At 42.0% G+C, this 26,603-nt stretch overlaps 1 protein-coding gene across 4 annotated transcripts in view; it reads right to left on the bottom strand.

The window, feature by feature from the left end:
- Positions 1-26,473, bottom strand: part of LOC126469618 (citramalyl-CoA lyase, mitochondrial-like) — a 204,096-nt gene extending 177,623 nt beyond the window's left edge. For 2 of the 4 annotated variants that reach the window (XM_050096762.1, XM_050096751.1), the window contains exon 1: positions 26,104-26,240. In XM_050096762.1, coding sequence (XP_049952719.1) covers positions 26,104-26,144 — 41 coding nt within the window. In that variant the 5' untranslated portion in view covers positions 26,145-26,240. Of the gene's footprint in view, positions 1-26,103; positions 26,241-26,434 lie in introns of those variants that run through there. The other 2 variants (XM_050096757.1, XM_050096742.1) reach the window with 2 other exon arrangements.
- Between the last annotated feature and the right edge of the window lie 130 nt (positions 26,474-26,603).

The following is a 26,603-nucleotide window of genomic DNA, read 5'->3' as shown; positions in this document are numbered from 1 at the left end:
GAGGCGCTCCGCAGCCCGGCCGAGCGCGGGAACGCCACCTGGCTATGAACGGCGCCGGCCGCATGTCACGGCACGGCAGTCTAATGACAGATACAGAGTTACTAGCATGTAACCCGCTATTGTTCCTACTTTTGTGTATCCACGCAATTTATTAGTGATTAAAGGTTATAACACTTTTTGGCGACGAGGTCGGATATTTTTTTTCCTGCGTTGTGGCATTGTGTGTTCGTGTCTGTGCCGACATGGAACAGCTTATGCAAGCGCTCATTGAACAACAAACACAGCTGACGGCTGCTATTCAGGCACAACAAACACAGCTAACGGCTGCTATTCAGGCATTGTTGACGTCGCTAACTCATCGTCTGTCTTCCTCTTCTCCACCTCCGTTCCCTCCTTACGATGAGGCCGCTGAAGACTGGGAGGATTATGAGAAGCGTTTGCGGCAACACTTCTTGGCTTTCGGCGTTGTCGACGCTCCTAGTGTAAGTCGTTATTTCTATCTTGGATTTCCCCACGGATCTATCAGCTACTATCTCAGTTAGCCCCTCTGCGGGAACCTGCCTCTCTGTCCTTCCAAGAAATGTGTGAATTATTGTCTAAGTATTACCAAAAAAACACCCACGTCGTTGCCACCCACGTGGCGTTCTACCGGTGTCGTAAACAGCCCCATCAATCTTACCGGGCTTGGGCGGCGGACTACACGGTCTGAGTAGGAAATGTCAGTTTGTCACGGACACTCATCATGAGTCTTATGCTGATTCAATGGTTCGGGACGCTATTCTACGGCTTGCTCCTGATAAAGAAGTTCGGCAACGTGCCTTACAACTGCCAAACCCGTCGTTGTCGGAAGTTCTCAGCGTCGCTCAATCTTTTGAAGTGTCTCACGCTGCTGGTGCGCAAATAGACGCGTGGTGTGATGTGGGCGCTGTACACACCACTTTCGACACGGACAATTTGCCTGTTTCACATGGGAACGACGATGTCGCGGCGGTTCACTCACGTCAACAACGTCGCGTTGGGCCACCACGCTCGCAGCGAAAACAGCAACCACAGAAGCAGGTTCGTTCCGCACTTCCTTCTTGTCCACGTTGTTTCGTACAGCATGACAGGGTCACGTGTCCAAAACATTGGGCCACGTGTAATTCATGTAAGAAAAAAGGCCACATTGCTTCTGTGTGTCAGTCCCCTAAAGTTCCTGTCGACGAGGACGAGGCATCGGACATGGATATTAACTGTGTGCTTTCTCAAACAAATAAGTTGTTCTACAGTATATTGATAAGTTTCACTTATGAACCGTCTGACAGCAACTGAATAAAACACAATTTTAGTGCCATACGCATTTCGCCTTTATTTTCTGCAAGGCATCATCAGTGGCAGGTTGCGTAGACAGTTTCTTACATATTAAGCTCCTGTTGCATTTTTGGTGTTGTTGTTCTTCCTATGAGCGCCAATTTGCTGTTTTTTCCACATTCCACAGCACTATGCACTGAACGCTTGTTTTAATGCAATGCAATGCATGTTTGCATTAAAACAAGCGTTCAGTGCATAGTGCTGTGGAATGTGGAAAAAACAGCAAATTGGTGCTGTGGAATGTGGAAAAAACAGCAAATTGGCGCTCATAGGAAGAAGAACAACACCAAAAATGCAACAGGAGCTTAATATGTAAGAAACTGTCTACGCAACCTGCCACTGATGATGCCTTGCAGAAAATAAAGGCGAAACACGTATGGCACTAAAATTGTGTTTTATTCAGTTGCTGTCAGACGGTCCATAAGTGAAACTTATCAATATACCGTAGTATTACGCGCAACTGAGGAGGACAGGACCACAAAAGTTGAAGATGTCAAATAAGTTGTTTGTTACTGTTCGTGTTCTGGATAAAGACATTCACATGCAAGTGGACACTGGCTCTGCAGTAACTCTCATTAATTCTCGCACGTATTTGGAGTTGGGCTCCCCTCCCTTGTCTCCAGTTACGCGAAATCTGCGAACTTATAATAAGCAGAAAATTCCTATCGTTGGCCAGTTTGATGCTTCCACTGCCTACAAGTCTGTTGTTAGGCCCCTCACGTTTTATGTGGTGGATCATGCGGGCACGGAAAACCTGTTCGGTTATGACGCTTTCCAGTTGTTCGGGTTCTCCATTGATGATGCTGTGCACCTCATATCTGAGGATATCCCGTATCAACAGCTGGATGGGTTGTGTTCTGAATTCTCGTCCGTGTTCTCTGCTGGTCTGGGTCGGGCCAAGGATTTTGCAGCCCACATTACTCTTAAACCTAAAGCTCGCCCTAAGTTTTTCCGGGCACGCCCTATTCCGATGGCGTTGCGTGCGCCTGTCAAGGCTGAGATAGACAGGTTAACGGCTTCAGGGATTCTCCTTCCCGTTACCTCCAGCGGATGGGCATCGCCAATCGTGGTGGTTTCTAAACCAAACGGGAGTCTGCGATTGTGCGGTGATTTTAAAGCCACTGTCAATGCTCAGAGCCTCATTGACACTTATCCTCTTCCCCGTCCTGAGGAGTTATTTACCAAGCTCGCTGGGGACCAGTTCTTTTCCAAACTTGACTTATTGGAGGCGTACCATCAGTTGCCGTTGGATGCATCTTCCAAGGAATTTCTCGTCATCAACACTCCTTGTGGGTTGTATCAGTACCAGCGGTTACCATTTGGCGCCGCTAGTGCGCCAGCCATTTTTCAGCGGTTTTTGGAACAGCTCACGGCCTCCGTTCCCGGCTGCATCAACTACCTGGATGACATTGTTGTCATGGGGGCCTCCACTAAGGAGCACCTTCGCAATTTGCGTTCACTGTTTCGGGTTCTGCATTCGGCTGGGTTGAAGTGCAATCTGGACAAGTCACAGTTCTTCCAACCCTCCATTGTTTATCTTGGTTTCCACTTGTCCCGTGAGGGTATACGTCCTCTACAACAGCACGCTGTGGCCATTACCGCTCTACCCCGGCTGTCTACGGTCAAAGAACTTCAGGCGTTTCTATGCAAGATTGCTTATTATCACAAATTCATTCCCTCCGCGGCGGCGGTGGCTCATCCTCTGCATCAGCTGTTACGCAAAAACGTTCCTTTCTGCTGGTCTGATGAGTGTGAGCAGGCTTTTGTCTGCCTGAAGGCTCATTTGCAGTCGGCGCCTTGTCTTGCCACATTCCGTCCGGGTCAGCACTTGGTTCTGGTGACTGACGCGTCACAGTATGGCGTAGGGGCTGTTCTTGCCCATCGGTATGAGGATGGGTCGGAACGACCCATCGCCTATGCTTCCAAGACCCTCAACGATGCCCAACGGCGTTACCCTCAAATCGAAAAGGAGGCGCTCGCTATCATTTATGCTCTAAGAAAGTTCAGCGTTTTTTTGTATGGTTCTAAGTTTCACCTCATCACCGACCACAAGCCGCTGGTCTCTCTGTTCAGCCCCTCAGCGTCGCTTCCAGATAAGGCAGCTCACCGCCTGCAACGTTGGGCCTTATACTTGTCTCGTTTTCACTATGAAATTCACTATCGCCACACGGCCCAGCACACCAACGCTGACGCGTTTGCCGATGGGCCCCGACCCGGTTTTCGATCGAGATGAACTCCTCTGTTTCCACATTGATGAGGAAGAATGTTGTGCGGTCGAGGGTTTTCCACTTACAGGTTCGCAGGTTGCGTCGGCTACTGCGCGGGACCCGGTCCTGCGTCAGGTGATCGGTTTTGTTCAACGGGGTTGGCCGGACAGGACCAAGGCCCGGGCATCGGATCCCCTTCGCAACTACCATGCCTTGCGCCTTCGTCTGTCTGTTCGTGAGGGTGTTGTTCTTCTGGCCATGGATGGCGCATCTCCACGGGTCGTGGTGCCAGCGTCTCTTCGCGAGATGTTCTCAAACTATTGCATGAAGGTCATTGGGGGATTTCTCGGACTAAGTCCCTGGCCCGCAGGCACGTTTATTGGTCCGGTATTGATTCAGACATTGCCCACATGGTCGCTGCGTGCGGTCAGTGTGCTCAACAACTGGCTGCACCTCGTACTATGCCCTCTCCGTGGCCTGATCCGGCGCAGCCGTGGGAACGGGTGCACGCTGACTTTGCCGGCCCCTTCCTCGGCACTTATTGGCTACTGTTGATTGACGCCTTCTCGAAGTTTCCATTTGTTGTTCGATGTCCGTCGCCCACCACTGCGGCGACGACGCTGGCTTTGTCCAAAATCTTTACGCTAGAAGGTCTTCCATCCACGATTGTCACGGACAATGGCCCTCAGTTCTCTTCGCAGGCCTTCCATGATTTTTGTACTGGACAAGGGATTCATCATGTTACACCACCGCCCTTCCATCCGCAATCGAATGGGGAGGTCGAGCGCCTTGTCCGCACTTTCAAAAGCCACATGAAAAAATTCCTTAGCGATTTTTCCACAGATGACGCTCTGTTGCAATTTCTGAGTTCTTATCGCTTCATGCCTCTGGGTGATCGCAGCCCTGCTGAACTCTTGCATGGCCGCCAACCGCGCACTCTCCTGCACCTGCTTCACCCTGTCAGACCTTGTACTGTGTCCCCTAGTGCGGCAAAATACCCGGTGGGCGCCGACGTGTGGGCACGAGGGTATGGATCTCGCCCTAAATGGATTCCAGGGATGGTCCAGGCTCTTCGCGGCCGCCGGCTTTGTGAAATACGTAGGGACGACGGCATGGTTGTTCGCCATTACGATCAGATCCGCCCACGAGTGGTAGCCACGCCGGTGCCACCGCCCCTTCTTTCGTCTCCACCAGCCCGAGAAGCCAGTCCTGTCGCTGCTGCCGATCTTCCGGGCGTGTTGCTGCAGCCGACATCACTACCACTTCTGAGTACGCCGGAACCGGCCCCAGTCGGGACGCCGCCTTCTCCGGGACCCATCTCGCTGGGGCACACCCCCAGGTCCATGACACCTATGGATGCTGCTCCGGAGTTTTCCCCCATCATCTCGTCCAGGAGGCGCGTTCCACGGGCAAGCTTCCGTCCTGGCCATTTTCGGCCATACTCTCGTGTTTCTCTGCGGGATCTTCTCGGGGCCTCCCAAGAGGCCATGGATGTCTCCGCACTGTCCGTGTCTCCAAGGAAGTGAGTGTTTTTTTTTTTTTCAAGGGGGGAAAAGTGTTGTGACATTGCCACGAGATTTAAAAGTGCCGCTACGTCAGTACGCGAACATGGTGATAGAGGCACTCCGCAGCCCGCCCGAGCGCGGGAGCGCCACCTGGCTATGAATGGCGCCGGCCGCATGTCACGGCACGGCAGTCTAATGAGAGATACGGAGTTACTAGCATGTAACCCGCTATTGTTCCTACTTTTGTGTATCCACGCAATTTATTAGTGATTAAAGGTTATAACACCATCAGACGCCGATGAACGCGCCGCACGAAATGAACACCTTGCCACTCTAAATTGGCAAGCAGCTCGTCGTCAGACTGCAAAAGAAGGTCCCTGTGGAAGATAATACCCTGGACCATATTTAAGCTCTTATGTGACATGATGGTAACAGAAACATCCCCCAACTTGTTACAAGCAAGTAAAGTCTGTGACTGGGCAGAGGATGCTGTTTTTATCAAGACTGACCCAGATTGCATTTTGGACTAGTCCTCCACCTCCCCAAACTTGTCTTTAAATACTCTACAAAAAACTGTGGCTACATCAAAACAAAGCAGTCCCCAGCAGTTCTTGTACATACGAGGTACCGGGCTGAATAAGATTCGTTGCCATCCTTAGCCTGGTGTTCCTCCCATGGTGTGGCCAACGAGGGGAATGATTTAGGGTCATATTTTCTTTCATTGTACTGAGACTTTGAATGCTTAGAGACTGCTGGTGTTTGATCACCAGCAAGTGACGACGTGGTATGCTTCATCACGTGTCATCCGCCCTGGTGCCACCCAGCTGCAGCAAAGGCCACCTGGCAGAATGGCCATTGCTGGGAGTCCCGATGCCCCAGGGTGACGGGCATCTACTCCTTGGCATAAGTGGGGAGTTAACAGTGCAGGCATCAGCAGAGCGATCCCTGTGTAGTCAGGGGGCTACAACCAACAGGGTACATGGCGGGCCCACCAAAACGGACTGGCTACTGTGCTGGATATGAGGTGCAAAGAAGTCCATGATCATTGTTGCCACAGAAAACAACACTGCGTAGTGGGTGGAGGAAAATGCGCCCAGGAAGGTGTCCTCACACAAGAGATGGAGAATGAGCTGGACTGCAGTGCAACGATGAGAAAGTGGGCTAAAGATCTCAAGGCACGATGGACACGATGCACCATGTAAGGCGCCCTTCCCCAATTGGCTCGCTCTTCGGGAATATTTTGAAAAATGAAGGTCAGACCCTACAGGGGACCATCACATAATGGCCGAAACATGTGAGACTCCTTTTAGTAGCCTCTTACGACATGCAGGAATACCTCGAGCCTTTTCTAATCCCCGGCCCGCAGGGGGTCCACAAAGTGTTATGAACACTGAAGTCACCCAGTATTAGGAACAGTGCAGGGAGCTGAAAAAACAGTGCAGACAATACATTGTGGGACACTTCATCATCGGTGGGCAGATACGTATTGCAAACAGTAAATTCAAGAAACCTTCTAACGTGGACAACCACACCCTCAGAAGTTGTAGCGAGTGGCATGTGATTGCTGTAGATAGAGTTCACAACATACGTGCAAATATCGTCCAACATTCTTTCGTAGTCATTATGATTCTTGAAATGGCTCTGACAGCCACAGAGGATAGGGGGTCCACATTGTTGGGTACCAAGTTTCTTTGAGGATAATTCAAACAGCATGGGAAATGCATAAAGAGGTGTCGTAACTCAGCCAGTTGGTGGGAAAAAAACACTAAAATTCCAATGGAGGATCACACTAAGAATAGTCTACAGGAGCATGAAGGACCCAAAGAGGCATGTCATGTCTCAGGGTCACCTGCTGCCACCAGTCGCAGGGATATGGCATCAGTACAAATTGGTTCTGAACAAAGGTGTGTGTGTGTGTGTGTGTGTGTGTGTGTGTGTGTGTGTGTGTGTTTGGGGAGAGAGGAGGGGCGGGGGGAGCCACAGGCGCCACCATGGATGCCACCTCGGAGGCAGAGGCAGAACATGTGGAGTCCAGTGGCACAGCGGCCACCAGAATCTCCTTTTCCATGGAGGATTTCTTCCTGTCCTTCTCCAAAGATGATTTCAATGTCTGTGAGGGCTTGTCTGCCACAGATTCTGGTGCAGAAGAGAAATGTGAAGTCCTATGGTTGACAACCTGTGGCACTTTTTCCACTGGCTGGCATCCAGTTGCAGATCAGCCACTTCCTGGGAAGAAAGCATCCCGTTGGATCCCTACCTTGGAAGAGATGCTGGAAAATGGTGTTGCTTCTCTGGCCATGAATTGGGGATTGATATCCCTCACATGTGGAAAGTTAACACCTCCAAAGGGGTTTGGGGGAAGCAGTAATAGGAGGGCCCCAATCACTAGGAGTGCAGGTAAAAGTCTAGCAGCTGTGAAGGCCCAGCATAAAAAACATACAGGGCAATGGTACCATCACTGGAGAGGATGGTATCATCATAGCCATAGCATACATCACCGTCGTATGTGCAAGATGTAGATGATCATCTTTCTTCTTGGTCTCTTAATATGTGTGTCAATTCAGTCTTGTATTCTTGGATTTTCTTTTCTCTTTGAAAGCTGCTGCAGTCTGGTGAATGGTGGTCCATGCAGTTGATACAGATGGGATGAGGGGCACAACGAGCACTTGTGTGAAACAGACATCTATAATCCCTACAGGCAGGGCATTGCAATGGGAAAACATGTGTCTGATCTCATCCATTTGTAGCACCACATGAGAGGGGGAACATATGGTTACACATTGCATCGACACACTGTCACCCTGATCTCTTCAGGCAATGAGTTGCCTTCAGAGGCCTAAATGAAGGCTCCCATATCAACCGTGTTGTCTTTCAGTCCCCGCTGGATGCGGCTGTCAAATACATTCCCTGTCACTCCAAATTGGCATGCAACTTGTCATTGTTCTGTAAAAGATGGCTGCACAGGAAGAGAACACCCTTTACTGTAAAGACACTATTACAGGGAGTTATAGTTAATGGAATGTCACCCATCTTGTCACAGGTGAGCAGCGCCCAGGACTGAGAAGTTGAGGCCATTTTAATAAGAACATAGCCACTTTTCATTTCTGAAATCGCTGCTAACTCCCCAAGCCTGTCCTCCAGCTTTCCAATGAAGAACAATGACTTTGTAGTCAAAAAGGAATCCCCTTTGGCCGTAGGATGAACTACATATTGGGGCCCCATTTCTCCCCTCGTCTTTGAGCCCTATGTTCCTTCCATGGCATAGCGAGATTAGGAAACATTTTTGGGTCATATCTCTCCACATTGTAATATGTCTTACATTTGGACGAGACTGCTGGGAGTGGAAGAAAGTTTAAATTGCATCATGTGCGAGTCTTCCGCCATGGTAACACCCACTCCAAACAAGAGTTCTCCTCACCAACCAGCCACAGACACAGTTAACTGGCCAGTAAACTGTTGCCGGGAGTCTCCTCACTCCAACCACACTGGGAACATACTCCTTGACATGCCTAGGAAGTTTTCAACTCGGGAATGAATAGTGCGATCCCTGTTTGGTCAGGCCCCTACCACCCTGCAGGCACTTGACCACCCCGCCCCCTCCCACATTCACCTATCCAGAAGAAAGGCACAAAAGGTGGAATGTACAACACCACATTGGGCGACCTTTCCTGCATGATCCGCACTTCTTTAAAATTTGGAAAACTAACTGCAGGTCATACTCAACAATGGAGACCATATTATTAAGAATGAAAGTTGTAGAATGCTGAAAGGGAAGAAAATGAGTGCCCAAAATCACAAACCAAACTAAAGCACAATCAGCACAAAGAAGAACATACAATGGAAAGGCAGAGGAGAAAAAAGAATAATTGAAGCCAAGCATGTACACACAGGGATGGCTAGAGGACAAATGTAAGGATGTAGAGGGTTATCTAATTAGGGGTAAGATAGATACTGCCTACAGGAAAATTAAAGAGACCTTTGCAGAACAGAGAACCACTTGTACGAATGTCAAGAGCTCAGATGGAAACCCAGTTCTAAGCAAAGAAGGGAAATCAGAAAGGTGGAGGGAGTATATAGAGGGCCTATACAAGGGCAATGTACTTGAGGACAATATTATGGAAATGGAAGAGGATATAGATGAAGATGAAATGGGAGATACGATACTGCGTGAAGAGTTTGACAGAGCACTGAAAGACCTGAGTCGAAACAAGGCCCCGGGAGTACACAACATTCCATTAGAACTACTGACGGCCTTGGGAGAGCCAGTCCTGACAAAACTCTACCATCTGGTGAGCAAGATGTATGAGACAGGTGAAATATCCTCAGACTTCAAGAAGAATATAATAATTCCGATCCCAAAGAAAGCAGGTGCTGACAGATGTGAAAATTACCGAACAATCAGTCTAATAAGTCACGGATGCAAAATACTAACGTGTATTCTCTACAGACGAATGGAAAAACTGGTAGCTGACCTCGGGTAAGATCAGTTTGGATTCCGTAGAAATGTTGGAACACGTGAGGCAATACTGACCCTATGACTTATCTTAGAAGCAAGATTAAGGAAAGGCAAACCTACGTTTCTAGCATTTGTAGACTTAGAGAAGGCTTTTGACAATGTTGACTGGAATACTCTCTTTCAAATTCTGAAGGTGGAAGGGGTAAAATACAGGGAGCGAAAGGCTATTTACAATTTGTACAAAAACCAGATGGCAGTCATAAGAGTCGAGGGACATGAAAGGGAGGCAGTGGTTGGGAAGGGAGTGAGACAGGGTTGTAGCCTCTCCCCGATGTTATTCAACCTGTATATTGAGCAAGCAGTGAAGGAAACAAAAGAAAAATTCGGAGTAGGTATTAAAATCCATGGAGAAGAAATAAAAACTTTGAGGTTCGCCGATGACATTGTAATTCTGTCAGAGACAGCAAAGGACTTGGAAGAGCAGTTGAACGGAATGGACAGTGTCTTGAAAGGAGGATATAAAATGTACATCAACAAAAGCAAAACGAGGATAATGGAATGTAGTCGAATTAAGTCGAGTGATGCTGAGGGAATTAGATTAGGAAATGCGACACTTAAAGTAGTAAAGCAGTTTTGCTATTTGGGGAGCAAAATATCTGATGATGGTCGAAGTAGAGAGGATATCAAATGTAGACTGGCAATGGCAAGGAAAGTGTTTCTGAAGAAGAGAAATTTGTTAACATCGAGTATTGATTTAGGTGTCAGGAAGTCGTTTCCGAAATTATTTGTATGGAGCGTAGCAATGTATGGAAGTGAAACATGGACAATAAATAGTTTGGACAAGAAGAGAATAGAAGCTTTCGAAATGTGGTGCTACAGAAGAATGCTGAAGATTAGATGAGTAGATCATATAACTAATGAGGAGGTATTGAATAGGATTGGGGAGAAGAGAAGTTTGTGGCATAACTTAACTAGAAGAAGGGATCGGTTGGTAGGACATGTTCTGAGGCATCAAGGGATCACCAATTTAGTATTGGAGGGCAGTGTGGAGGGTAAAAATCATAGAGGGAGACCAAGAGATGAATACACTAAACAGATTCAGAAGGATGTAGGTTGCAGTAGGTACTGGGAGATGAAGAAGCTTGCACAGGATAGAGTAGCATGGAGAGCTGCATCAAACCAGTCTCAGGACTGAAGACCACAAAAACACAATAACATGTACACACAAAAGAGGTGTAAGCTACCTTGGTGGGGGGTGCACATAATTAGTAACCAAATTCTGTTATTTAAAATGGTGTCATAATCTAGTCATCATTAAGAGGTGTAATCTTAGGTTAAATGTTTAACTATTACATACATATTAAAGTTAGAAGTTGTGTTTATGTCTTAAGGCAGTGGAACTCACAGTGCACAAATTACCCAGACCATATTCATCCAGAATGAGATTTTCACTCTGCAGCAGAGTGTGCACTGATATGAAACTTCCTGGCAGATTAAAACTGTGTGCTGGACCGAGACTCAAACCTTTGCCTTTCGCAGGCAAGTGCTCTCCCACCTGAGCTACCGAAGCACAACTCACACCCTTATTTCTACCAGTACCTCGTCTCCAACCTTCCAAACTTTACAGAAGCTCTCCTGCACTTGCCCGCGAAAGACAAAAGTCCCGAGTTCGAGTCTCGGTCCAGCACACAGTTTTAATCTGCCAGGAAGTTTTATATTCATCCAGTATTTGAGAATGAGAGCACTTAGCAACTTCCAGCAAACTTATCATGAAGTTTCAAACCTTCTAAAAACTTTGTCTCTCTGACTTCCCCCTCCCCCCCCCCCCTCTCCCCAAATAGTAAAAGGAAAAATATCTATCACTTAGTGTATTTTAACTGTTCATGCAGTAAACTTCTTCATGAAAAGGCACGGCGTTTTAACTTACTTCTTTACTATTAATTCTATTCACAACCATTTTGCAGACAGTGTCTACATATACCACTGAATGTAAATGCAAAATTATACCACTGTATGTCTGATAGTACAAGAGGAATGACGTTATATACACGGAACAATTCTTTAAATAATCAGGGGTTGGGGGTTACTGGTGCAGACTAAGTGGTGATATAATCTGTAATATTGGACATTGCCTATCAAATAAAATAAAATGAAGTTCAATAGCAAAATATTTATTTGTGACCTATTTCAACAAGGAAAGAGCTGATATATTTGTGTGACACCAATAAATTAAAATAGATGTTACTATGATAGGAAAATAACCAAACTACCAGAACTTAACTTATAATTATGAACATATCATAGAAAACTAAGGGAGTGCTTTCATAACAAAGACAAAAGCATCAAATCTGATCTTCGCAATCTGCTTTCCAAGAAATAATAATAAAAATTATTATTATTAACAATGTAGGAAAAGGTAGATTGCAACTTACTGTAAACAAGACACATCAAGTTGCAGACAGGCAATATTACACTATTGGCCATTAAAATTGCTACACCATGAAGATGACGTGCTACAGACGCGAAATTTAACCGACAGGAAGAAGATGCTGTGATACGCAAATGATTAGCTTTTCAGAACAGTAACACAACGTTGGCGCCGGTGGAGACACCTACAATGTGCTCACAAGAGGAAAGTTTCCAACCGATTTCTCATACACAAACAGCAGTTGATCCTAAGGGCCCGGGTTCGATTCCCGGCTGGGTCGGAGATTTTTCTCCGCTCAGGGACTGGGTGTTGTGTTGTCCTAATCATCATCATTTCATCCCCATCGACGCGCAGGTCGCCGAAGTGGCGTCAAATCGAAAGACCTGCACCAGGCGAACGGTCTACCCGACGGGAGGCCCTAGCCACAAGACATTTCCATTTTTTTTTTTTTTATACCGGCATTGCCTAGTGAAACGTCGTTGTGATGCCTCGTGTAAGGAGGAGAAATGCATACAATCATGTTTCCGACTGTGATAAAGTTCAGATTGTAGCTTATCGCGATTGCAGTTTATCGTATTGCAACATTGCTGCTCGCGTTGGTCGAGATCCAATGACTGTTAGCAGAATATGGAATTGGTGGGTTCAGGAGGGTAATACGGAACGCCGATGACAGACATCTTATCCGCATGGCTGTAACGGATTGTGCAGCCACGTCTCGATCCCTGAGTCAACAGATGGGGACGTTTGCACGACAACAACCATCTGCACGAACAGTTCGGCGATGTTTGCAGCAGCATGGACTATCAGCTCGGAGACCATGGCTGTGGTTACCCTTGACGCTGCATCACAGACAGGAGCACCTGCGATGGTGTGCTCAACGACGAACCTGGGTGCACGAATGGCAAAACGTCATTTTTTCGGATGAATCCAGGTTCTGTTTACAGCATCATGATGGTCGCATCCGTGTTTGGCGACATCGTGGTGAACGCACATTGGAAGCGTGTATTCGTCATCGACATACTGGCGTATCGCCCAGCGTGATGGTGTGGGGTGTCATTGGTTACACGTCTCGGTGACCTCTTGTTCACATTGACGGCACTTTGAACAGTGGACGTTACATTTCAGATGTGTTATGACCTGTGGCTCTACCCTTCATTCGATCCCTGCGAAACCCTACATTTCAGCAGGGTAATGCTTAACCACATGTTGCAGGTCCTGTACGGGCCTTTCTGGATACAGAAAATGTTCGACTGCTGCCCTGGCCAGCACATTCTCCAGATCTCTCACCAATTGAAAATGTCTGGTCAATGGTGGCCGAGCAACTGGCTTATCACAATAAGCCAGTCACTACTCTCGATGAACTGTGGTATCGTGTTGGAGCTGCATGGGCAGCTGTACCTGTACACGCCATCCAAGCTCTGTTTGACTCAACGCCCAGGCGTATCAAGGCCGTTAATACGGCCAGAGGTGGTTGTTCTGGGTACTGATTTCTCAGAATCTATGCACCCAAATTGCTTGAAAACGTAATCACATGTCAGATCTAGTTTAATATATTTGTCCAATGAATACCCATTTAACATCTGCATTTCTTCCTGGTGTAGCAATTTTAATGGCCAGTAGTGTAAAAGACACTCACATATAGCTTTTGGTCACAGTCTGCATCAGAGAGTGAAAGAGAGAGAGAGAGAGAGAGAGAGAGAGAGAGAGAGAGAGAGAGAATGTTGTTATTGGCATACAGTATGTAACATTCAGATAACATCTTTTACATCTAATGGTTACAAACTATAGTGTAAAAACATACAAAGTATATAATAACACACAATAAGAACACATTATGGTAATTGGCAGCAAATATAAGTCTACACAATAATCTGTTTACATTGCATTGTCCATAAAGATACAACAAAAAGTCAATATGGCACTATCACTTGACAAACATCTTCTTTCTCATGGTGATACTTCTTACATGAGAAAAATAGGCAGTTTATATCACCTTCTGATGTTGAATCACATGAATATGTTGGGAAGACTTGACAGTTGTCCTGTGGATTTAATTGGGAAAAATGTCATGATGAAAAAGCATCTACATAATTATATTAACAACAAAGATTCCATGACTTACCAAACAGGAAAGTGCTGGTAGATAAACACAATAACAAAACACACAAACACACACACAAAATTTCAAGCTTTCATAACCAACGGTTGCTTCGTCAGGAAAGAGGGAAGGAGAGGGAAAGACGAAAGGATGTGGGTTTTAAGGGAGAGGGTAAGGAGTCATTCCAATCCCGGGAGAGGAAAGACTTACCTTAAATACGTCTGCTTGTGTCTGTATATGTGTGGATGGATATGTGTGTGTGTGTGCAAGTGTATACCTGTCCTTTTTTCCCTCCTTCCTGACGAAGCAACCATTGGTTGCGAACGCTTGAAATTTTGTGTGTGTGTTTGTGTTTTTTTTTTTTTATTGTGTCTATCTACCAGCGCTTTCCCGTTTGGTAAGTCATGGAATCTTTGTTTTTAATATATTTTTCCCATGTGGAATGTTTCTTTCTATTTTATTCATCTACATAATTAATATTAAATGAGTTCTATCACGTCTTCTGGGAGGGAATAGGTTGCACATTATAGTACCAGCAGCCTCTGCACTGTTTTATTTTGTCTTCCTCCTCTTCTTAGCTAGAGTTACATGCTTTTGGATTAGGGTTAGGGGCAAAGGAAGTGTGCCCATTGTGCATTGTATCCTTTGTGATGAGATCCACATTCTTATTTTCTTGAACTTTTTTGTGCATTTGATCATCTGGAAGTTCATTAATGTTCCATGCCACCATATGTCAATCACCTCCAACATTACATTCGTAAGATGAATGTTGTCTTTTCAAGATGCTGAAAGCCAACAGCGCACTTAAGTCATGTATAACAAGGGTCTTGTTTAGTCAAAATCAGATGATGAACTGGAAACCTCATGTGTTCACTGTGTACAGGGTAGTTAAATAAACATTCCTGTTAAATAACAGTTACAACTTAGCAGCACACTTCTTATTTCAATAGAGAAATGATAAATTTGAAAGAGAAAGTTACTGTAGGTCAACTAATACATGAACAATTTGGTACCTGATTGGTCAGCTTCTTTGCAACATAAATTTAGACACCTGTACTGGTGCCAAATGTGAGAAAGATTTATGCTGCTTTCAATAACAGAACACTCATCAGTATAGAAGGTGTCACTCTTATACCGATTCTAACCTGGCAATATTGTATTTTATCTACAGGATGTGAACTCTAGTGAGATGTACACCCCTCCAAGTACAGGCACGCAAAAGGAGCACATTTTACATTATATCTACAGGATGGTTTCATTTGGCTATTACATACTACAAGGATGTTCAACCCTTGTCATTTCCTTTACTGTGTATCTCTTTTGTAAACAAAGTGTGTGATTTTCAGCTTACTGAATATATTTTAACTTTGTTAGTTTCAGCCATGGTGGTATTTTGTTTTGTTACTATACGGTTGTTCACACACGTCATCTGATCCTTGTGGATACCATTGTTTCTAACTGTGTTGTGACATTATATCATTGCAACCTTCTCTCTTACTTTTTCCCCGTGCTTTTGAGTGTGAGACCTGGCTAGGCTCTAAAAAATTGAAAGATGTTTACTTTTCAGACATATAGCCTACATATTTATTCTCATATTCTAGTAGCTTCCAGCTTTGTATAACAATGTTCTTCCATCACTGTTCTTTGTTAACCTATTTGCAGTTACTCTATTACATAAAGATGTTTAGTGTTAATGGAAATGCATAAATGGCTTACAGATACCTACATTACTAGAAAATTCATTGATGTAAGAAATATTTCGTTGGTGTACTGGCCCCATTTATGTAATACAGATCCCTCTCCTCATCCCTGTTTCCATCCTTTATCTACCAGCCCACTTGTGAGGTTGTCATCCAGCAGTTAGGACAAACTTGTTTCTTTATGGTCTTTGTTCTCTGTACGAATCTTTTATTGCGAATGGTTTGTTATTCTCCTAGTATGCTGCCCACCTCCTCCCTCCCATTCTCCTCCTCCTCCTCTATCCCTATTATCCTTCCTTCTCCTTTCTACCAGCCCAAATTGAGCCTTGTATGTATTATGTGGTATTGTGTTTATTTTTTTGAATTTTTGTATGTAGGTTTATATTTAAGTTTTCATTCCTATTTCTGTGCTGCTTACAATATTATTACTGAGTTGTTCATTTATTTCTGTGGACACTACTAACCTCATTGCCCTTACACAACCTCATCACCTGGTGCTAGTTTCTGGTATAATCTTTGGATAACAAGTGACCAGTTACTTTCTAGCAACTTTCAGCATTAACGTAAGTCTTCTCAAGTTAACACATTGTCATAGGCCTCGTGCATGGCTTATGTTGCACCTGAAGTTACAGCATGATAGTAATGTCTTTTTGTTCTCCTGAGTTCACCACCTCACTCAACATGGGGGATGTTGCTTAGTATTTCCTTCCCAACAAGAAGACATAAAGACATGTTTAGGGAATAGTGGCATGTCTACGGGCATGTAGTCAGTTTACCGAACAGACTGGTTTTAAGCAGCACAATAGTAATTTCATGATTCTAGAGTCACCAGCGATTGTCCTTTATATGTCCAGCAATGAAGAGCAAACCCGTGTTTATATTGAAGAACATAGTACAATATGGACCAAGCAAATGAGGTGGTGAAGTTGTTAGGGCACTGACCACATATTTGTGAGGATGGAGTTTGCCCTGCCCGGTCATCCTGATTTAGGTTTTTCCAAATCAGTACAGACAAATGCTAGGATAGTTCCTTGATTAAGTTCACAGCCAACTACAGGTCCTACTCTCATAAATGTGTACATACATATTCTGTGTGTGTGTGTTTATTTTTTGAGCTACTTATTTTCATTGTATTGTGATGACAAATTGTACAGTAGTTATATCATAACGTGATTCTAATATTTTCCTTGAAATGTTACCAATACAATGTGACTATATGCTTTTAAGATTATACATTATTTTGCTGATTTCAGGGAAGAAGAACAATCTCAGATTGATTGAATGTTTGTGATACAACTGTCACACTTATTGCAATGCATTTCCTATGAGCTGACTGTAAAGAGATTCTATATTACATTTATAATATGATTGTTAATGGTGCTTGCTATGTCTTGGTTCATACGCCATTTGGTCATTATCTTTAACAACAAGATCATATTGTTCTCTAATTCAATTTCCCCATTTCTCTTCTAACTACATTCCATATTATTTTGATTTTATTTTCAGAATTCTGAATCTCACATGAAATGTAAGTGTGCAAAATTTTATAACATGAAAGTAGTTACATGTCTGTGCTTGCCCTGACCATTACATATAGTTCTCTTTCTTGCTTATTATACACAGTAAGTGTTATATTACACAATTTTTGTAGCAAGATAGCTGTTGAAAATGAAGAGAAATTGACTTTGGAATGCACTGAATTAAGAATTTACATCCCATTAAGTCATTTACCTCATTCCCATTGTTGCTATGCAGGTTTCTTCGAAAGGTGTTTGCTTGACTCAATTAACTATTCTTAATAATGTCTTATTTAACTATTCTGATGATGGATAATTACTCAGTCTGATGCAACAGAAACTCCACATTTGCAATCCACTAGGCCTACTTCCAAAATCATTTTCTGCTGCCTGTTGGTGAGTTACAATTTCTGTATATTATCTTTGGACCAATGGTACCAAAGTTTTGTACTTTCTCTAACAGCAGCAAAGAAAGCTTGCATTCAGCAGTAAAAAATTCTATGTCAAGACTTTCAATATGGTTCAAAACAAGAAAATTGACTGAAAGTGACAAAAAATATGTTGGGCATCTTTCACCTATTTTAGTATAAAATTGTCCACATAGATTAAAAGATAAAATTCTAGAAAATGTAAGTGTAACAAACCCTTAAGTAGTATTTGATTTTGCAAAACAACTGATATCATGGTGTCTGTCAAGACTCCAAAAGTTTACTATTAATTTCTACAATATTATCTTAACTTTTTTTTTATTCACCTCAATTAGCTGCAACATGTGTTTTTAAACATACGAAAGGGAAATGACACGAAAAATATTAATAATCAAAAAGAAAAAACAGAAAATACACAAGTATGGCTTCAGTTGCCTCAGACTGCAGTCAGATGTGTGTGTGTGTGTGTGTGTGTGTGTGTGTGTGTGTGTGTGTGTGTGTGGCATCTATTTTCTACAAAGGTTTTACTGGCCGAAAGCTTTATTTGTGACAGTCTTTTTGCTGAGCCAATCTGCAACTCAGCACCTTTCCATAATTTGAAAATATACAAGTGATGTTCAAAACAAGTGGAATTTCCTACATTTCTCAAAAATCTAGAAACCCAACTTTCAGCTATTAATCCTACAGTATATGCTGGTCTTTTTTAAATGACCAGGAAACAAAACAAAACATCTGGGAACTTTGAAGAACAAATTCACATTTTGATACTAACTTCCAATTTTTTTGAGATCACTGTGAAGGTATTATATAACTATTAGGTCCTGATATCTATCTCTCACACACACACACTTTAACTCATATTTTGCCAATTTTCTTGGAAGGCACATCCAAAATCTACAATGACTGCAGGAAAGCACATGTATTTCATTGATAAATATAGCACAGCCTGGAGATTTAGAAGTGTTTGATACTGCAGCTGTCACATTATCCTTTTCCCTTCCCGTCCTTTAATCTGGGTACCAAAATAGATGCGCTGTCAATATGACCAAAAACTTTTTGTGGTAGTATTGTGAAAAATAATACATCCAGTACCATACCCTGAGAAGAGATTATCTATGGATCCACTGTCAGATATGGAGACTGGTGTGACTAGAAGAAAGCCCATAAAAGCTTTCTGTTGTATAATATCAATATCATGTGCAAAAGAGACTTATTTTGCAAGTACATTGATTTTATTCTTAGACCACTGTAAAATCTCATCTAAAATGTCACGAGTAAAAAGTAGACTTAAGACAAAATTTCTAGTTGGTGTGATGAATGGCAGCTAACTCTAAATGTAGAAAAAATGTAAGTTAATGCAGATAAGTAGGAAAAACAAACCCATAATGTTCGAATACTGCATTAGTAGTGTGCTGCTTGAGGAAAGGAGATGGGTACGCTTCAGTTTATTGGGAGATTTTTAGGAGACCACACATAGGAGACTAGCACAACCCACTGCCAAATACTGTTCAAATGATTGGGATCCACATCAGGTCAGATTACAGGAGCAATTCACAGGCGGCCTGCTAGATTTGGTACCAGTAGGTTTGACAACGCACAAGTATTACAGAGACGCTTCAGAAATCCAAATGGGAATCACCGGAGGGAAGGCATCATTCTTTTCGAGGAACACTACTGAGCCAATTTAGAGAACCAGCATTTGAGGCAGACTGCAGAATGATTCTACTGCTGACAATGAACATTTTGCATAAGAACCATTAATATAAGATTAGAGAGATATACAGGTGCATTGACAGACGTTTTTCCCTTGCTCTAGTTGCAAGCGGAACAGGAAGGAAATGGATAGAAGTGGTACATGGTACCGTCTGCCACACACCATACAGTGGCTTGCAGAGTATGTATGTAGATGCTGATGTAGAACATCTGGATCCCCACCAAAGACATTAACCCCAAGTTGCAGACCAGGAATCTGCAACTCTGTGTTACATTACCTTTTTCTGACATTAGTTGATAGTTGTGCTTTTCTTCACTTGAAAGAGTTTCCCCTGCCATAAAAATGTATGGCTGTAAAATGACTGTTTTTTACTCAGATTGTCTTCCCCTGTTTGATGTTCTCTGTTCCATCACCACCACCACCATCATCCACTGTCTTTTCTGAATCCATATAATCACTTTCTATATCATAATCTGCATGAACACAACTGTCGTACAAAATTTTAACAATTATTTCTTCCAAATACATTTCAAAGCTTGACTCATTTACTCCAAACTCATTAAGATTAACCATTCTACCCAGCCTGTTCTCAATGGAGACGCAGATCTGGTAGAGGCTCCACATTGTGCAAATTAATTACGGGACACTATCAATAATAACCATAATGTATCACACCAGAATTCACTGGTATCATACGTTTGCGAGATGTCACAGTGACACTACTATGCCTTTACTGAAGGTCAAGTAGCTAGTGCTATTTACATGTACAGTGAGAATGTACTTAATTCATTAGATAATGATTAGAGGCTACTGGCATTTTATGTAAAATGGCAAAATCCTTTGTGTGAATCACAGCATTCTTTTGAGTAAATTACAATATTATGGTGTCAATGGCAGTGCAGAAAAATGGTTTGAGTCTTACGTAACAAACAGGAAACAAATGGTGTCATTTCGAAATGGAGTAAGCAGTCAGTCTTCATCTGATTGGGAATTAATTACGTGTGGTGTTCCTCAAGGTTCCGCCTTGGATCTGTTGCTTTTTCTTCTGTACATTAATGACCTCTCATCTGTTATAATGCCAGATGCTAAGTTTGTTTTGTTTGAGATACAAACATTGCATTAAATAGCAACTTACATACAGATTTAAAAATGGCTGCTAATCAAATTATCACTGAAATTAATAAATAGTTTAAAGATAATTCTCTGTCATTAAACTTTGAAAAGACCCACTATATGTTAGTCCAGAACCCGTTAGAGATTTCCTTTCAGCATGTGTATAACATATTAAGACATAAAGAGAGAAGAGGTTGACAGCGTTAAATTTCTGGGCTTATAACCCAATAATAAACTCATTTGGGGAGGGCATCCCATAGAATTGCTGAAGTGCCTAATCAATTCTGTATATACAATGAGAATGATGTCAGATGTAAGAGATATAAATACAAAATAACTTGCATACTTTGATTACTTTCACTCTATTATGTCATATGGGATAATATTCTGTGACAACTAATCAAACTGAGCTAAAATTTTTAAGAGTGCAAAACTATGTAATAAGACTCAATTGTAGTGTAAATTCAAGAACATCATGTAGAAGCCTATTCAAGGAATTGGGTATTCTAACCACCACTTCCCAGTATATTTAATTTCTTACTGAAATTTGTTGCAAGTAATATGTGTCTATTTCCAACTAATAGCTCAATAAATATTATCATTACTAGGAATAAGAACAATCTACATAAAGACCTCCAAAATTGGGTCCAATATTCAGAAACACACATTTTCAATAAATTGTCAGAAAAACTTCAGATAAACCACAATTTAAACAATGTTTGAAGGACTTTTTAGTAAGCAACTCCTTGTACTCCACAAATTAATATCTTAACAGGGATTGTTAGACCACCTTAAGTAAAAATGTCTGTTAGATTTCACTTTTGACAGCACTCTGTGACAACAGCCAAGATTGGGCATTTTGTGTATGATAAATTTATTAAAAGTGCATAGCTATGTTTCATTCTGACAGTTTATTAATGCTGTAAATATAGCAGTTCCAGTTTACTGTAATGTATTCACATATCTTGACAGTCTCCTGACAAATGAACATGGAAGTGAACATAACATTCAAATGTTCTATGTTTCTTATTTTATACTTTCAATGTTCCACACCCACAATAATAATCTCATTTCTGGGTCTGTGGAATGAAAACTGCATCTAATCTAATCTAATTTAATATCTGCAATTGGTACCCAAGCTTCACAGCAAGAGGCCAGTACTACAACTGAAATGTACAAGAAGGAAAAGGCCATCCAGAAAGTTTGACAATCGTCCCGCATACCTATGCCACTTAAGGGTTAAGAGTCCTGCAAGTCTTGATAACAGAAATAGTAGTAGCAGTAATAATAATAATAATAATTATTATTATTATTATTATTATTTGTCCATAAAACTTTACAGTCTTGGATTCATCAGTTTTTGTAGATTTACGAAGATATAATTTCATACATATAATGAATATATACATCAAATAGCACATTATATAAACATTTACCACCATTAATATATTGAGGTATACAGAACTAGAGGTATCAATAAAGCAGCTCAGAAATCTTTGAGTGAGTATAAACATTCTTCAAGTAGCAGCCGTTTCAATTTTCCTGGAGGTGCTCTATAATATAGGCTATGGCAACCTATTATAGAACTGTCTTCCAGCTTCAGGTGGACTGTGATCTGTAGCTCTTTTATTAGGCAATATCCTATGATAATCACATCTGGTTCGTGTATTGTAATTATGTCTATATATTACACCTAGCTCACCATTCTGTTTTACAAACATAAGTCTTCAGAATGTGCAACGAACACACAGACAGTATATCATAATTTTTAAAGAAATCTCTGCAGGACTGGCATTTACTTACATTGGCAATTATTGTAACTGTTCTCTTTTGAAGCCTGAATATCCTACCCATGTACACTGTGGGGGGTCCCTCCTGAAATTTCAATCCCACACTGCAAATGCGAGTGAATTAATCCATAGTATACTTGTTTAAGGACAGGAGGATTTATTAGAGTAATTAAGTAAATGTTATTGCTAATCTTTTTACAGATGTGGCTGATATTCTCTTTCCAAGTAAGATGTTCATCAATCACAATGCATAAAATCTTATATATATCAGGTGTTTCAGCTGAAGAAAGAGATTAGATTGGTTATAATTCAGCAAGAACTTCATTACAACAGTTTTGTCCTCATTCAATGTAAGTTTATTCATTCAATGTAAATTTATTTATTGTTAGTTATTCTATGATCAGTTCAGAGTTCTCTTTATTTTTTGTAACACTAGTGGATCAATATGGCCCCAACTACTAAATGATGCACCATCAGCATAATTCACTAGCTTTGAGTTTTTCAGGTGTGTTATATCATCAATATACACAATAAACCAATATGGCAAAAGACTACTTCCCTAGGGAACTCCCTAGTTGAGAATTGTGTGTGCTGGTTTTACAGCTAGGATTTTACTTTCATTCTTACAATACAGTTTAGCACACTGTCTTCTGTCTTGAAGATACGAATTTGCAAAGTATAGTGCTACTTCTCTTCCATCCTAAGTTTCTAATTGGGATAATAGAACTGCACAATTCACAGAATCAAAAGCCTTAGACAGTTCAAGAAAGGTCTCAATGGCTTTGTCTCCTTTATCAAGTCTGTTTAGAATAACAGTAAGCTATTAAAATCTATAAGTAAATAAACAGCGATGCAGAAATTTCACAAACAGTTCCATTCACCATTTTGACTTGGGTCTTTCAATGCTCATGGAGATGTACTAGACAGGTGAAATACCCTCTGACTACCAAAAAGAATATAAGAATTCTAATTCCAAAGAAAACAGGTGCCGATTGGTGTGAACGTTACCGAACTACCAGTTTAACAAGTCATGGTTGTAATGTATAAACACAAATTCTTTAAAGAAGAATGGAAAAACTGGTAGGAGCCAACCTCTGGGAAGCTCTTTTTTGATTCTGGAGAAATATGGGAAGGCGTGAAGCAATACTGCCGCCGACCCCCCCCCCCCCCCCCAACTTTTCTTAAAAGACAGCATAACAAAAGGCAAACCTACATTTATACCACTTGTAAAGTTAGTGTTAGTGGTGGCTTTTGACAATGCTGACTCGAATATTCTCTTTGAAATTCTGAGCAGCAGAGCTACAAAACAGGGAGCAAACTGCTATTTACAACTTGTACAAACCAGACGGGAGTTACAAGAATCGAGGGACATGAAAGGGAAGCACTGGCTGAGAGAGGTGGTGTGACAGGGGTTGTAGTCTACCTCCAATGTCAAATGTATCTTGAGGAAGCGTTGAAGGAAAGCAAATAAAAATTTGGAGAAGGAATTAAAGTTCAGGGAGAAGAAATAAAATGACACTTTAATTCTGTCAGTGGCAGCAATGTGCTTGGAAGTGCAGTTGAACAGAATGACAGTGTCTTGAGTGGTGGATATAAGATAAACATCACCAAAAGCAAAATAAGGATAATGGAATGTAGTCAAATTAAATAAGGTGATGCTGAGGGAATTAAAGTAGGAAAAGAGGCACTAAGTAGTAGACGAGTTTTGCTATTTGGGAAGGAAAATAACTGATGATGGCTTCAGTAGAGAGGATATTAAATGCAGACTGGCAATGACAAGAAAAGCCTTTCTGAAGCAGAAAAATTTGTTAACATAGATCTAAGCGTCAGGTAATATTTTCTGTATTTGTATTGAGTGTAGTCATGTACAGAAGTGAAATATGGATGATAAACAGAATAGATAAGGACAGAAGCTTTTGCAATGTGGTGCTACAGAAGAATGCTAAAGATTAGACAGTTAGATCATGTAACTCATATCGAGTTAAGGGAATCCATACTATAGCAACTTGCAGGTAGCAAAAAAAAGAAAAAAAAAAAGAAAAAAAGAAGAGAGTATTCCAGCTCCGACCCTGTTAAAAATCTGTGCAATACCAACTTTTAAATAACTTTCTTGAAAGAAAGACATCCAACAAAATAACACCTTATTTTCTGGGTCGGGTTGGGGGGTTGGGTTGGGTTGTTTGGGGAAGGAGATGTGACAGCAAGGTCATCGGTCTCATCGGATTAGGGAAGGACGGGGAAGGAAGTCGGCCGTGCCCTTGGAAAGGAATCATCCCGGCATTTGTCTGGAGCGATTTAGGGAAATCACGAAAACTTAAATCAGGATGGCAGGACGCGGGATTGAACCGTCGTCCTCCCGAATGCGAGTCCAGTGTCTAACCACTACGCCACCTCGCTCAGTACCCTTATTTTCTCCTTTCCACAAAAGCTGGGGGGGGGGGGGGGGGGGGGGACAAGCTGCATCCCCTTATTGCATCGGGTATGGCTGGCCTTGTGAGGAGCTACCGGCACTGAACAGGATTGGGGAGAAAATGAATTTGAGGCACAGCCTGACTAGGATCACTTGATAGGACACATTCTGGGACAATACGGGATCACCAATTTAGTACTGGTGGAAAGTTGTGAAAGATAATAAGGTGAACACATTAAGCAGATTCATAAGAATGTAGGTTACAGTAGTTAATTGGAAATGTAGATGTTTGCCCATGATAAAGAGTAACACAGAGAGTTGCATCAAATCAGTCTTTGTACCAAAGACCACGACGACATCATCATCATTGCAATCAAGCACTTAGATGCAAATCTACTCTCAGTGGCATCCCCAAGGTATCACCATTGTGTACAGAGCTTACAATGATGATGAACTGGTAGCACTGGAACACTGGTTTCAATAACGTTCCCCCCCCCCCCCCCCTACTTCCGTCACCAAACAAAAAACAACACACAGGAATACAAAACAGGGAATATTTAACGAATGTTGCTAAAAGTGGCATTGGCAGATTGTTTGTGCTTGAAAAATAAGTTTATGCAAGACTGCATAAATTGCTTCATCCCTTATCAATGAAAAATATTCGTGCTTTAACATTAAATAGTCGTCGTAACACAGGTCCTGTAGCCACTGTTTATAGTACTTCGGCTATATGAGATTTAACAACGCAGAAAAAAGAATTTATGCAAACATTCTCTCAAAAACATCTCGCAATACGCCCGTCATCGGAATGGAAAAAGTTTTAATAACATACATGCGGCTAGAAATGCGCCTACAAATACGCCTACGCCTACAACTTTTTACGCCTACAAATTCGTCTATCGGTATCAAATAGACTGAATTAATTAGTATAAACTTCTCCTTAAATTACAATAACATTTTCCCACAATGCACAACATTAAGCTAGTGACCAGTTACACGTTTGATAAGGAAACGATGGTAGCGAAAGAAAATATCATGTCGATAAGGAACTGTTGATGCAATTATCATGACTTATCACTATATACTGAGTTCTGCAGTCGTTGCCAGTAAGTGTCGGCACGTACTTGATCGCTAATTTTATATCGGCGCTTCTCTAAATCAAGTTGCATTGTGTCAAACAAATCACTTTTGACACTCAACAATTATGACCAGGACTATGTTATACTAAAGTTCCCTGGATCGCCCACAAAAAGAAAATCATACACTGTCGATGTTACGTTAGATCTCTAACAATTTTTCTAAAATGCTATAATCCTAAATGTTTCCGTCAAATAATAGGATATTGGGAGACGGACATACAATCTTGATTCCTTAACGTGATTCCTACCTTGCGCCAATGACATTCATGGGCAACGGCATCCTAAACATAACTGCCAAGATAGAGAAAAGAAAAAGTACTCATATTTACTTCTCAGTAACCCGAAGTCTTACAAATAAAACAATAGCACATCGTGCAACATATTAAGAAATACGAAGAAGAGGGAAGACTCTGCGGTTGGGCAAGGTTCTGAGCAAATTGTAGTACATATAAATCTACTGTACTGATGAAATTAAATTTGATTCCTAACGTTTTCCGGAACTAGCATTCAACGAATAGTTGCACAATGTTTACACAGTGTGTATGTTTACACAGTGTGTATGTGTTGTCAAACACTTACACCATGATCACACCTATTATATCCAATTTTGCCGGTATATCTTTTTACTGAAATGAAAATTTCAAGACGAAACTACAACAACAGTTGTTTTGCGACAAACCGTTTTAAAGCTGATGCTCATATGTTTTTTCATATATATATTTAATATAATTTCAAATTTCCCTGCTTT

This window comes from Schistocerca serialis, chromosome 1 (genome assembly GCF_023864345.2).
Source record: "Schistocerca serialis cubense isolate TAMUIC-IGC-003099 chromosome 1, iqSchSeri2.2, whole genome shotgun sequence".
NCBI lineage: Eukaryota > Metazoa > Arthropoda > Insecta > Orthoptera > Acrididae > Schistocerca > Schistocerca serialis.
This window is presented reverse-complemented; position numbering and strand designations above follow the sequence as displayed.